The sequence below is a fragment of the Camelus ferus genome, chromosome 32 (assembly GCF_009834535.1).
Source record: "Camelus ferus isolate YT-003-E chromosome 32, BCGSAC_Cfer_1.0, whole genome shotgun sequence".
In the NCBI taxonomy this organism is placed as follows: Eukaryota; Metazoa; Chordata; class Mammalia; order Artiodactyla; family Camelidae; genus Camelus; species Camelus ferus.
In genome coordinates this window covers 13,401,286-13,415,148 of record NC_045727.1, presented here as the reverse complement: position 1 = coordinate 13,415,148, position 13,863 = coordinate 13,401,286, and the positions used below count along the sequence as shown (strand labels likewise).

General features: G+C 55.3%; 1 protein-coding gene across 1 annotated transcript; it reads left to right on the top strand.

Annotated features, from left to right (window-relative positions):
• Nucleotides 1-1,323: 1,323 nt before the first annotated feature.
• TCN2 (transcobalamin 2) lies at nucleotides 1,324-13,779 on the top strand. Its single transcript, XM_006184762.3, has 10 exons — nucleotides 1,324-1,476; nucleotides 1,778-1,963; nucleotides 4,701-4,893; nucleotides 5,612-5,781; nucleotides 6,764-6,925; nucleotides 7,996-8,168; nucleotides 8,279-8,465; nucleotides 9,343-9,514; nucleotides 11,693-11,808; nucleotides 13,210-13,779. Exons 2-10 carry the CDS (start codon nucleotides 1,900-1,902, stop codon nucleotides 13,269-13,271), a joined length of 1,299 nt encoding a protein of 432 aa, XP_006184824.1. The 5' UTR covers nucleotides 1,324-1,476; nucleotides 1,778-1,899; the 3' UTR covers nucleotides 13,272-13,779.
• Nucleotides 13,780-13,863: the final 84 nt, after the last annotated feature.

The window sequence follows — 13,863 nt, the reverse complement described above, 5'->3', positions numbered from 1 at the left end:
CAGAAATTCCTTACCAGGGCTGCTTCCCTGTGTCAAAGTGGCTTGGCTCCTCCAGGAATGTTGCTTTGTTACTAATATGATTTCAAACAGTAAATTCCTGATAGTCTGTGATTTTAGAGGGGGAGAGAAATCTCAGTAATAAAGCACTAGTCCCTCAAACAACACGGCTGTTGGGACACTTTACGGCTGTAATGTGACCTCAGGAGAAATAATGTTTCCTGTTTACTTCCTTTGTGAAGCTGGCTTTCTTTGTGCCTGTCCTGATGCATGGACAGGCAAATTTTTACTTGCTTATTCCAAGCTAATCTTTGCTTTCTCAGCTATAGACCCCAAATAGAAATCCTGAATAAAATGATTTATTCATCTTTCTTTCTCACTTTCTCTAACTGCATTACCTAAAAAGGTCCAGCTCCGCCCCCAATCAATCACTCTATTTCTAATAGCTGTAGAAAATGCACCTCCTCCCTACTGGTCACCGCGGTACCTCCAAGACCTCGGGGATCAGAGGTGACTTTCCCAAGGAAGCTGCTTCCCACCAGAGGCTGGATAAGGGAGCATCTCCTCTGCAGCTGTCTCCTCCAGTCTGTCTTCCTGGAGGCGGCAGGAAACAGAATCATTGCCAACTGCCACAGGCAGAGGGTTGCCAGAGACGGGGCAGCCCCTTTGCATACAAATTTCCAAAGCCCCCTGGAAATCCAAACCTGAGGATCTGCAGAAGTGGGGCCTCCTGCTGGCCTCCCTCCTTCGCAGGAACTTCACCCTGATGGACCACACCCAGCCTTCTTGCACTGGACAATCTAATTTTAAGTTTACGAAGTACTTCTGTGAACAGACACACATCTCTGTATTTATTTATTGGCTTGTGATAAGTCAGACACAAAACCAAATTATCTTGAAAGAATGAACCTTAGCAATTTGCCATAAAATGATTGCAGTATAAATTTTATTTAGAAATGGTTAGAGATGTTTTAAGGTCATAGCATCTTCACGAGTTGAGCTGGAATGACCTTGTCCAACCCCTTCATCTTGCAACGGAGAAACTATTTCAAACTCAGAGAGGTTAAGTCACCTGGCCAAGGTCGCACAGCACTGCCAGAGCTAACTCTTGGACATAGAGTCCCCTGTGGAGCTAGATGAGGAATCCTTTGTTCTCTCTCCTTGCAGAGATTTTTTTTCAGTTTCCTTCCCTAGTCCCAACAAGTGGCCCTGCTAACCATGGTTTTGTGTCTCAAATAATTAAATCTCATTCCTTAAATTGCTTTGTTTTGTCTCCAGGAGGCTCGCAGCTTTCTGGTTGGTTGAGAAAACTGGCCAGTCTGGTCCTGGTCCAGCTGCCCCCGCCTTTGGGCGGGCGGACGGGCGGGCAGAGAACAGCTGACCCAGCAGTGGCTCATGTGACCACTGCAACCCCCAGTCCTGCTCCCTGTCCCAGGCCAGGGCGGGCACTTTCGGGGCTCCTTCTGGAAGGGCTACCAGGTAGGCACCCCAGCCCTACCTGTCTGCCACTGGAACAGCAAGGGGGAGACAGGGACACATGCAGTTGAACAGATTTGGGAGCAGATCAGAAGTCAGCCTTCTGCACTGGTTCAGGGCTCTTGGGCAGCAGGGCCAGACTGTGGCTGCCTCCAGACCTCTCTCACCACCCTGCTCGCCCTCCCCTCCTCTCACCCCCCACCTCCAGGAAGGCCTCCTCTGCCCTGCCCTTCCTTCCTCCATTCTTTGGCCTTCCTTTCCCCTCAGCTACAGAACTTCTCCCCCTCTTTCTCCGCTGACTTAGCGTGCTGGTGCCGCCGGGCGTGGAGAGATTAATCAGTGACAGGAAGCCGCCTCTTTCGGAGCAGTGCCCGGCCGTGGTCAGGAGTGTCCTGCCCCCCGCCTGCTGCTACCTCTGCTCCTGCCATGGGGCGCCTTGGGGCCCTCTTCTTCCTGCTGGGGGGCCTGGGGGCCCTCGCCCAGGTCTGCGGTGAGTAACTGTGCCATGTAAGGCTTCGGGGAAAGAACAGAGAGAAAGACAGTTTTCATCTCTGCCCTCCTAGACTTTGGTTCTCATGAGGGTCATGTCAGTGCTGTGTGTGGGGCTGGGGTGAGTGTCAGAGGAAGCCCCAGGCGGGAGGCAGACACCCTGTGCCTCTTTCCTCCTGGGTCCTTAGGAGGGAGGACCATCTTGTCCAAGCCCCTCATTGTGTGGCTGGGGAAACTGAGGCTCACATGTGTGTTGGGTGCAGCTTATCTGGGTTCCCACAGCAGTTCGGACTTTGCTGGACCCTGGACCTCAGCGTTTAGCACATTGTATTGAGATGAACTGTATCTGACTCCTCGCCAGACAGGCTCTCTTCCATTAATTCAGTCCTCTGTTCACTTATTCGTTCAACACACGTCGATTGAGCCTTCTCTGTGCCAGGTACAGTGTTAGGCTTTGGGGAAAGAGCAAAGAGTAAGACAGGCCCCATCCCTGCCCTCCTAGAGCTTCCGTTCTAGTCAAGAGGCAACTGAGCGCTGCGCGTGGGGGCTGTGGTGAGGGCCAGGGGAAGCCCCAGGCCGGAGGTAGCGGGCCAGGGGGCCACATGGGAACTGAGACCTGAAGGAGGAAAAGGAGCAGGCTAGGAAGAGTCAGAGGCTGGCACCCAGGCAGAGGGAAGTAAGAGACTGGCGGGAGACAAGGGCAGGCATTTGCTTTACATGCTGCGCACAGGGGCCAGGCTGCTCCCGCTCTGTCCCAGCGCCTCCTGGGGCCTCTTGCCTGGGAGTCTGAGCACACAGGCTCAGGGCTACTTGTGCCCTGGAGCCTGGAGGCAGGAAGGGAAGCATCTGCACCCTGAGTCACCCACCTCTCTTCTTCCCTCCTCGTACTCCGCCTGCGGCATTACCTCTTCATTCACCAGCTGGGGCTCTTGTGATCCTGGGAAAAGCCAAGAGGCAGGTTCAGTCGTGTCCAGGTGATAGAGGAATCAGTGAAGGGTCGAAGGGGCCAGGTGACCTGCCCAGGGTGCCCCAGCTTTCTGGGGCTTTGCTGACTGTTCTCAGAACTCCAGGTCAGGGTCTTCCCTGGGCGTCAGGAGACTCCAGCCCGTGTTCTACAAGTGCAACTAGACCCCCCCAGCCCTCGGCTCTTGGTTCCTGTCCAGAGTCCCCAGGGGAGACGGGGACCCAGTCCTCACCCTCACTGGGTGTGAACCTTTCGAGAGTTAGTCCACAAGCCTGACCCCCACGAGCCCTGGGCAGGGATTGGGGATGCAGCCCACAGCTGCTAGGCCATTTAGTCGCCCCCAGCCTCATTCCCTCACCTGTAAAATGGGCTAAGAATGCTCCCCTGCCTTCTTCCTTGGTGTGGTGCCCACCCACCTGCTTTACCAGCTTCACGCTCTGTGTGGCTGTGAAACTGACGAGGATGCTGCAGTGGTGCCCGTTCCAGGTGGGCATGGTGCTTCCCAGTGTCAAAGCCAGTCCAAGGCCCTGAGGGGAGGGAGCTCGCCCAGGGCCACCTTTATTACCCTGGGTGCATCTGCCTGGCTTCTTCCTGCTCAGGAGACTGAATTGTGTTTATCTACCTCCCTTTACGGCTCCTCTTCTTATCACTCTTATCCCAGGGCTGACTCACCTGCTAGAGGTCAGAGCCAGGGATGGGCGGGTGGGGTGAGGGGGACTGGGGCTCCCTCTCCAGTCTGAAGAAAGGGGAAAGGAAAAGAGATCTGTGGAGGGACAGACAAGCAGAGAGACAGGCTGAGAGATGGAGAGACTCACTCAGATCCAGAGAGATAAAGGGAAGTACATACAGAAATGGAGGAAGACACAGAAAGGCACTGAGAAAAAGAAAGACAAAGAAAAGCAGCCTCCCCACCCACCACCCCAAGTTCCTTTGCCCCGGGGTGGCCTGCCCAGCACCCTGCCCACTGGAGGCAGCCGAAGCCCTGCAGCAACTGGGAAGCCATAAACAGGAAAAGTCTGAAGTGGCTCCAAGGCCACCTACTGGCTCAGCTTCCTTCCCCGAGGGAGGAGAGTGCCAGTCAGCCAGAGCTGGGCGCTGTCCCTGAGGCTTCTGCTTCCTGCTGGTATTTCCCCGTATTGATCACACAGTTTCAGGTAAATCCCGAAGCGCACAGATAAATGGTTGCAAACAAGGATGGTTTTCTAACGCTTTACCTCACAATCTCAGGTCCTCCCCACCTAAACTGAGGCGGCAGGGAAGGCCTAATTCTGAGATCCGCCCAGAGGTTCACCAGGCAGCCCCAGTTAGCCAGTGCGCGGTCTGCAGTGTTTTAAAATTGGACGCGTTAACCTGTTCCCAGTGTGGGTTGAAGTTTTGTAAATGGGTGGAACACGCCCATAGCTTTGAATTGTGCTTCCTCTTTCATGCAAAGTGATGATGGCAGTACCTCTGTCACAGGGCTGGCATGAGGACCCAGGGAGGTGGGGCTTGGGGCCTGGGGCCCCTCTACACTGCCCAGAATCCAGTCTGTCACTGCTGGTGGGCAGAGTGGGTCCTGGGCCCACCACCTCTCCCTGCCCCCTCCAGCCACTCAGGACGTCTGCTTCCCCCACCCTTCGCCGGCTGCCTCTCATTCCAGCCAGATCCCCCCACACGAGTAGGGTGTGTGCCGCGTGGAGGTAGGATGGAGATGTTCATTCCCTGGAGAAGACCCTAGTAAGGCGTCGCTGATGGCCTGGCCCTGGACCTCACTTGGCCTGTTCTCTTCCCTAAGAAATAACGGAGGTGGACAGCGAGCTAGTGGAGAGGCTAGGCCAGCGCCTCTTGCCCTGGATGGACCGGCTCTCCCTGGAGCACCTGAACCCCAGTGTCTACGTGGGCCTGCGCCTCTCCAGCCTGCAGGCTGGGGCCAAGGAGGCCCACTACCTGCACAGCCTCAAGCTCAGCTACCAGCAGAGCCTCCTGAGGTGCTGCCTCCTTCTCTCTTCTCCTCCCTCACGTGTTCCACATCCTAAGAGACTGGAGGCCTGCATTCCTGTCACTGCTTTGTTGGGAGACCGTAGGGCAAGTCTTGTCTTCTCTGGGCCTTTCTCCATCTGTAGAATGAGGTTGTTTTGACTAGATTGGAGATGCTGATCTAGGGCCCTTGCGTGGCTGCTGTACCTTCCTATACCTGCGGCAGACATCACTAATCTATGACTGCACTCTTTCATACCGAGCCCAGAAGCAGCATCTGACTATCTGTGCTCCCTTTCCAGGGAGCATTAAGGGGAGGCCTCTTCTGAGGTCCAGCATGGGAGTTTGAATGAAAGGTGAAGGGTCAGGACCACCACAGAGCATCTCCCGCTTGGACTCCCTCTTGAGAAGCAGACGCAGGGCAGGGAGAGGAAAGAAAGGGAGAATGTACGGGCAAAGTGTGACCAAAGGGTGGGGCAAACACAGGTCATTTGGATGCAAGAGCCCTCAGAGTTTGTTCTTGAGTTTAATTTTCCATCTTTATGAAATACTCATGGCATACTCCTCACAACTCACAAGGCTGACTAGATCTACGTTTGGCAGGTCTAGTAAACTTTCCAACTCCTAGGATTTTTTTTCCTCTTTGTAATGTTGCTGGGGAGCCCCCCTAGCCAGGCTTACCAGGGTGGTACTTTCTTACGGAAGTATTGTTAACTGCCTTTGTCCCAGGTCTGCCTCTGGCAATGACAACAGTGACTCTGAGGCCAAGCCCTCCATGGGCCAGCTGGCCCTCTACCTGCTCGCTCTCCGGGCCAACTGTGAGTTTGTCGGAGGCCGCAAGGGGGACAGGCTGGTGTCACAGCTGAAGCGGTTCCTGGAGGACGAGAAGGGGGCCATTGGTGAGGAGACGGGGTCTGCCAGGGTGGGGAGGGCTCACCAGACAACACTGTCTGGTGAAGTATCTACATCAGAACTTTGGGTTTTCTCCCCAGGCCTCTTTCCTGCCCTCCATCTGCCTGTCTCGATATCCACCTAGAGGCTCAGGCTTCCCCCAGGAGCCACCCTTGATCAAGCCTTTCCTGCACCCCACATGCACTCTGTTGGCAAGTCTTGCTGCTCAGGCACCAGAATAGACCTGATTATCCACCTCTGGGACAACCGCGCAGCCTCCTTACTACTCGCTCCTCAGCCTCTCTCCCTAACTTTCCTGCCTCCTGACTCCACCCAGCACATACAGAGCAAGCGTTTTAAATACAAATCTGATCTTGTTAGAGCTGCTTAAACCCTGCAGGGGCTCCTCACTGCTGTGTTCACAGCCCTCAGGCCCAGCCTGCCTGCCCTTTTCTCCTCTCCAGTCTTTGCCCACCCACCCTCTGGCCTACCCATTCCACTGCCCCTCCATGGGCTCCGGCCATGCTGGCCTCTCAGCTCACCAGCCAGGGTCTTCCCATATGTTCCCTCTATCTGGAAGGTCTCCTTCGCCTTCTAGCTCCACCTTTAGCTCTCCTCACCCTTCCTCCCCAGCATCACTGCCTCAGAGAATCCTGCCCTGACTCCCCAGCTACTCAAAGACCTCTGTTACTCGGCCCCATGGACCTTGGTCCACAATTCATGGTCTTGTGAGCTTGGGTTATGTGATTTTTGGAGGCTGTGCCAGGCCTGCCATCACTGTGTTCATGCTCCAAGCACAGTGCCTGACAGTGGGGTCTCAGCAAGTATGGGTGAAGGGAACGAAGGCGAGAAGGATCCCACGACCTAAAGGAGGGTGTTGGGCGGTGCAGGCAATGGGTCCGGTGCTGGCGGGGCTGGTTGTGGGAGAGGGCAGAGGGGCAGCCCCTCAGGCCCAGCATGATGCCCCCACCCCGTGGTTTCCTCCCCCAGGACACAATCACAAGGGCCACCCCCGCACAAGCTACTACCAGTACAGCCTGGGCGTCCTGGCCCTGTGTCTCCATCAGAAGCGGGTCCATGACAGCGTGGTGGGCAAGCTCCTGTATGCCGTGGAGCATGAAGAGCATCTCCGCCAGGCCCACCTCTCTGTGGGTGAGTGAGCCAGACCCCACCCCAACCCCCCACACCCCTCCTCTGAGGCCAGGCTGGCCCTCCTCTAGCCCCGCCCCAGATGAAGGGCTTCCGCCCCCAGGCCCTGCTCACCTTTCCCTGTCAAGTCCATGAGAAGTGTAACAGGAGGGCTCACTGGCACAGCGGCTGCCCGCAGCGGAGCTGGACCAGACCCTGGCCCGGCCCTCCATCACACACTTGCTGTAGGTCCCCCTGGACAAATCGGCTGGCCTTTCTGGTGCAGCTGCTCTGGTAAAATAACCCCCCTGCAGCAGCTCAATAAAAGATGCCTTATAAGTAAAGGGCGCAGCCCGGTGCCCGTGAGGGAGAGAGTTCTGGACACCCAGCCGCGATGTTCTCATCAGATAAGCTGGGATGTGCCTGAGACCTGGATTCTGGGTCAGCTCACTGTGTGACCTCGGGTCTCCAGTCCCCTTCCTTGTCATCGTGATGTCGAGGTCTCTTCTAGGCCTGGCTGTGTTCTTGGAGCGAGTGTGTGTGCCTCGCATGGGGGGAGGCAGGTTGGAGGAGGTCAGAGGTGGGGAGGGGAGGTTCCCAGAGAGCAGAAGCCAGCAGGGACTTTTTCTGCCCCAGAGGCTTACAGAAAACCCACTGTGGATACATTAAATCCCCTTGGGGCAGGGAGCTTAAAAACCCCCAGGGCCCAAGCAGCTCCCTGGACCTATTAAACCAGACCACCTGGAGTGGACCCAGGCATCTGCCCATTTTAAAATCCCCTGGTAATTCCAAAGTGCGGGCAGCTTGGGGAATGAGTGGTGTAGGATAAAGTCCTCTTTGCCCTCTGTTCTCCAGGCTCTTTCCCTAACCCCTGACCCCCAGGCGGCAGACAGGAATAGGGTGACCAACCATCCCAGGTTGCCGTCCCGGAAAGTGGGCAAATGGGGCTGATTGGTCCTCCTAGCTGGTGGAAACTTTCTGAAATCATGCTCTGACTGTATCAGCCCCCTTCCTCAAGCCCCCCCCCCCCCGTGACTGCCTGTTGCCCCAAGGTCCCGCCAGGCCTGACCCCACTGGGTTTTGTCCCCTGCTAGACTCCGTGGCCATGGCGGGCTTGGCCTTCTCCTGTCTGGAGCTGTCCAACCTCAACCCCAGTCAGAGAGACCGGATCAGCCTGGCCCTCGGGAGGGTACGAGAGAAGATCCTGAAGGCCCAGACCCCCGAGGGCCACTTCGGGAACGTCTACAGTACCCCTCTGGCGCTGCAGGTGGGAAGGAGGCCAAGGGGCCGTGGTCCACCCTGGGTGGCTGGTGGGAGGTGGAGCGGCCAGGGGCTGGCTGACCCCCTGCCTCCTCTTCTTGCCCATTCTGTCACCAGTTGCTGATGACCTCACACACGCCGACAGTGGAGCTGGGTGCAGCATGCCTCAAGGCCAAGGCTGCTCTGTTGGCGAGCCTGCAGCACAAGACCTTCCGGAATCCTCTGATGATTTCTCAGCTGCTGCCAGTCCTGAACCGCAAGAGCTATGTGGATCTCATCTCCCCAGACTGCCAGGCACCAAGAGGTAGCCGAGCCTTTCACAGAAGCCCTATTCTTTTCAATCTGCCTTGAAGTCTGCATGTCTCAGTGAGGGGAGGTCACTCAGTCCAGATTCACTGAGTTAACCTGTAGGGGTTTGCAGGCTGGTGTGGGACACACTGGCAGCTAAGATGCGGTCATAGAGTCTAGAAGCTTAGAGTGTGGGGAGTGAGACACCAGATGGTGAGCTCTGGGTGGGCCATGAATCTCCAGCCCCTCATGTGACAAGAATGGATGGATGGATGGATGGTGAATGGGGAGAGACACACTTTGCTCAGCTCTGATACATCATAACAAGTGAGTCCCAGCTCCTTGAATCAAGGCTTCATCTGGGAGAGGGACTGCAGTCAGCAAGTGAGATTTGCCAGCGGACAAGAGTCTTCTGAAGGCAGAGCAGAGAGCAGGCAGCAAGAACAAAGGTGCAGAGGCAGGCAAGATTGGAAATTGGGAGTAGGGGCTTACTAAAGAGTGGAGTCTGGGAGAATGAGCCGGAGTAGCGGGCAGGAGAGTGAACGGGAGGGGAGACCCTCAGAGGGAACGGGCTGATATGAACAAATATACGTTCTAGAAAGAGCCCTCTGGGCTGCTGTGTGGCAGATAGGTGAGAGGGGAGATACTGGAGGCAGAGAAATCACTGAGGGGCCTGACCTTGAGCAGCCAGAGGATGTGGGAGCTGGGGGACAGGGGAGGCTGGGAAGGCAGCCAGGCTCCAGCTGCGCAGGAGGTGGAGGTGTTGACTGCCATGGGACTACGGGGAAGAAAGAGGTGCCGAGGGGCCACAGCGTCTCCTGGAGAAGAAAGGAGAGCTGACGTCTGGCCCCCTGCCCTCAGACCAGCTGCCGCTTCCCCTCTCCTCCACACAGTCATGTTGGAGCCAGCTATGGGGACCTCTTCACAGACCCAAGTCCCAGAGGTCATCCATGTCACGCTGAAGGTCTCCAGCATCCTTCCTCCATATGTACAGTCCATCTCTGTCCCTGCCGGCTCCTCCTTGGAAGACGTCCTGAAGAAGGCCCGGGATCATGGAAGATTCATGTGAGACCCCTACCTCCTGGCCCTCACCCAAGCCACCCCTGCATCCCTGAGATGGGACACGGATGGGACAGGGGTGGAGAGAGGGCTCCCTTGGGAGGGGGCAGACCCTCCACATGTGGAAACCCAGCTCCCCCCTCTCCAGCCCGGGGCCCAGACAAGTTATTTACCTGCAACTCAGTGAGGACGGCAGTTGTGCACCCCCGCCCCCAGCACAGAGCCCATGGAGGAGTCTGGGAATAATTAGTGCACAAAGAGGACATGATATGTGCTTTTTGTGTGCAAAGTCCCGCCCTTAGTAAGCACTCAATATAGGTTAGCTCTCATAAGAATGAGAATTTTTATTATCAAACGATCTTGGTCTAATCCCAGTGGTGAATTACCCGGGCAAGCCCTGTGCAGCACGTGGAGGTGAGACAACAGCCCTAAACTTGCTTCTAACCCTGAGATTGAACGGGTCTGAACACAAGCATTTCCCGAGCCCTGTGCCTCTGCCTAAGTAAGATGGGGGTGATTACCGATGGGGAATCTGGCCCAGAGAATGAGCGCCTTCTACTAGGTCACCCAGACCCCAGACTTCTCTTCTAGGAGGATGTGCGTCAGTTTGAGAGGGCCCCAACTTCTGTCCCCACCTGGAGTTCCCAAAGAACAGTGTCCTGCTGCCAAGGAAGGCCCACAGCTGGCGCCTTGGGGTCGTCTGGGCCAGGGAATTTCAGGCCAGAGATAAGCAAAGACCCCTTTAAAGCTTTAGAAATTAAATACAAAGAAAGCTCTGAAACCAGTAACATTTGAATAAGGACTGTCTGCTGAGGGGCAGGTGTCCTCGCAGGTGCCGGTGAGCCCAGCGCTCTCAGCACTCCCTTGGATGTGAGCTGCCCTCAGGCTGAGTTTGCGCAGGCAGCTATGGCTCATAGACTCTTCCCTGGCCCCCGCTCTCCACTCACTACCAAGCCCATTTCTGTCCTGTTTCGCAGTAGCCTGCAGGGCAGCACCGCTGGGGGCTACAGATACTGGGGACCCTTGGCAGGCTTCTCTCCAGGCACTGGAATTATTACCTAGAACCTGCTGGTATTCATGTTTGGACACTGTCATCAAAATAAGAAAAAAAAAATAGAACTTAACATCTTTATTCAAAACTCCAGGACCTCTGAGAAGACAACAGGGATACCAATCTGAGAAATAATTCTCTTGGAAGTGGAGGTGGGTGCCTGAGCCAGGTTAAGAGGCCGGGCCCGAGGCCACGTTTGAGGCCTGTGAATGCACAGCAGAGAAAGCCAGATTCTAGAAGAAGAGAGACAGAGAGAGACTGAGAAAAAGAGAGAGAGAGAGAGAGGAGAGAGAGAAATGGAGAGAGACGGGCAGGCAGAGAGAGGTCTCCGAGCAGCCACGGGGCCCTGCACGCTGGGAATGACTGGGGACAGGCTGCTCCCTATAACGACACCTTCCCTTTGACTAGGTCACCCTGTGTTTCTGTTTTGTAAAACTATAAAAACCCTCCCGGTCTAAGACCAAGGCCATTTGTAAGCCTTTAGGAGGGAGGACGGCACGGCCCACAGCCTTTAAGAGGCACCCTTTGGCAGCAGCATCTGGAGCTCGGGGCGGGGTGGTGAGAGGAAGGAGCTTCTTGGTTGCCAAGGTCAGAAATCGGACCCCAGCCCTCTCTGCTAACAGGGGAGCGCAGGGTGTGGGAATCAGAGAGAAGACTGAGCCACCCAGCCACAAGAGTGGGGAGTGCCCCTGAGCCACAGAAACTGCCGGAACCTGAGACCCAGTGCCACCGGGGGGGTGTCTCTGCCTCCGGCTCGTGGGTTCCCGCTTCCCTCCAGTGCTGGCGTCCCCTCTCTGGTTGGGTGTTGGCATCTGTGTGCTGCTGGCAGCTTGCCTGCAACCTCAGACCCCGGAAAGGGAGCGCTGCTGGGTCAATAATGTAACAGGCGCCCCTCCATATCCCGGGTTGTGGTCAACGCAGAGGGGATGGAGTCCCCTGCGTGGGCAGTGTCCATGGGGCCAGAGAAGAGGGGTGGAGGGGAGACCCAAGATGAGGTGTCCCAGGAAGATTTGGCTAGCGCTGGTCCCGAGAGTCAGGGCAGCACTTTCCTTGTGGGGGTGGTTCTACTTCTGCCCTTGGGTTGAGGGGACCAAATGTCACCTTTTCTCCCTCTTTGCCTGTCCCTTTGGTAGGTACGGAACACAGGCCTCCTTGTCAGGCCCCTACCTGACCTCTGTGATGGGGAAAAAGGCTGAGGGACGTGAGTTCTGGCAGCTCCTCAGGGCCCCCAACACCCCGCTGCTGCAAGGTGAGTCTGGTGGCCAGCCACCTTGGATGTGACCCTGCCCCAGCCCCAGCCCAGTCTTGACCCAGCTTTCTCCCAAACCTTCCCAGGCCTCAGCCTCGGATAATCACTATTGCTCAAAAAATAATAATAATAAAAAAATAAATAAAAACTACTTTCTCTTCCTTCAAAAAAAATCACTAATGCTCAAGATTGCGTATCATGTATTCAAGTGTAAGAATTTTTCTGTATGTTATTGTGCAACTCTAGGAAATCAGATAAGCAAAAAAGAAGAAAATTCAAACTGCTTATAATTCAATACCCAGAAATAACTTCTTTTTACCTTTGGTGTATTTTCTTCCAGATAATTTTTCAAATATGTAAGTTTGTTTTTTGTTTTTCATAAAAATGAAGTCGTACTCTACAGCAGTGCTGTCTGATCGAAACAACCTGTGAGCCATATGTGTCATTCTAAATTTTGTTGTTGCTGAAACTAATATTAATAATGCATCCAAAATATCATTCCAAGATGTAATTGGTGTAAATGATTATGACATATTTTTCATGCCTTAAAATTTTTTTTGTAATTTTTAACTTTATTTTTAAAATTTTGGGGGGAAGAATTAGGTATTGATTTATTAGGCACTGATTTACTTATGCAGAGGTACTAGGGGTTGAACCCAGGACCTCGTGCATGCTAAGCACATGCTCTACCACTGAGCTATATCCTCCCACCCTTTTTTATGCCTTTATTGGTTAAGATTTCAAGTGCTCAGTAGCCACATCTGGCTAATGGCTGGCATATCGGATGGCACAGCTCTCTGTACTGTAACTTATTTTTTTCATCCTTAGCGTATTGTGGACATCTGTCTATGTCACTCTGTGTAGATCTCCCCCTTTCTTTGTAATAGCCACATAGAATATATCATCCACTAGGGTGCTTTGGGCTGCAAGTGAGTGCGGAGCTGGGGCTTGAACCCCAGTGTCCTGCTGGAGCCTGGATTGTCTGTAGTGAGCAAAGGCTGGCTTCCAGGAGACTTCACTCGTGGTCCTGGTTCTCCCCAGACCACAGCAAGCAGGTCCCTCCTCCTGATGCCCCTCGGGGGGACTATGAAGGCAGTGGCCTGGCCGGCCAGGTGTTGTCAGGTTCCTTTGGCCCCATGTTGGGTATCCTGCATGCTATCCCATACCCTTCCATGCTCTCTGGGGGTTCCCCCACTGCAAAATGAGCCTGTGGGTCTCAGCGACCCCGGGGTCACAACTGAGTTCAGAGTCTCCACACTGACTCTGGACAGCCCCTAGTTTCCCACTACCAAGCCCTGAGCCCATCTTACAGACCCTGGCGACGGGATAGGAGTCCAGAAGGTAGGGCTGGTGGGTGGGACACTCTGCCCTGTTAACCCCCTGCTCAACCTGTTTCTGCAGGCCTTGCTGACTACAGACCCAGGGATGGAGAGACCATTGAGCTGAGGCTGGTTAGCTGGTAGCCCCCTGGGCTCAGCCCACCAGCCGCCTCCTACACCTCCTGGGCTTCTGCCCTCCCTCCGGATATCCCTGTATTAGGCACATGCCTGACCCTGCTGCCTCCTCTTGCGCCCTTGTCCCCAGATCACTCCAGCCACCACCCCTGCAGGGGTCCTAAGCCACCACTCACCCTTAAGCTGGGAGCCCACACCTCCCCCAGGAGATCTGTTTGCCTGGGTCTGGCCCGCTGGCCCCACAAGCATCCTGTGAAGGCTGCTCAGAGGCTGGAGGGCACAAGCATCTCAGACACCTCGGCACAAGGAGGTGAAGGCCGCTGCCGCCAGCGTTGTGAGTACGGCTCGCTCTGGAACTGGGGTCCTGCGAGGAGAGCTCTGCGGCCCTGACCCCAGCTCCCCACTCTGCCATCAAAGCAGCCCCAGAGCTGTTCTAAGTGTTGTAGCAGCCGGAGAGAGCTCTGCAGGGCTGCTTTCATCCGGCCACTAAAATGATTAAAGAGTTGATTGAGTCCCAGCATCCTGAGCCTCATGTTTGGAACCAATGCAGGGACTGGAGCAGAAAAGGGGGAGATACCCCCCGGGGAGCAGGAGCGGGGTG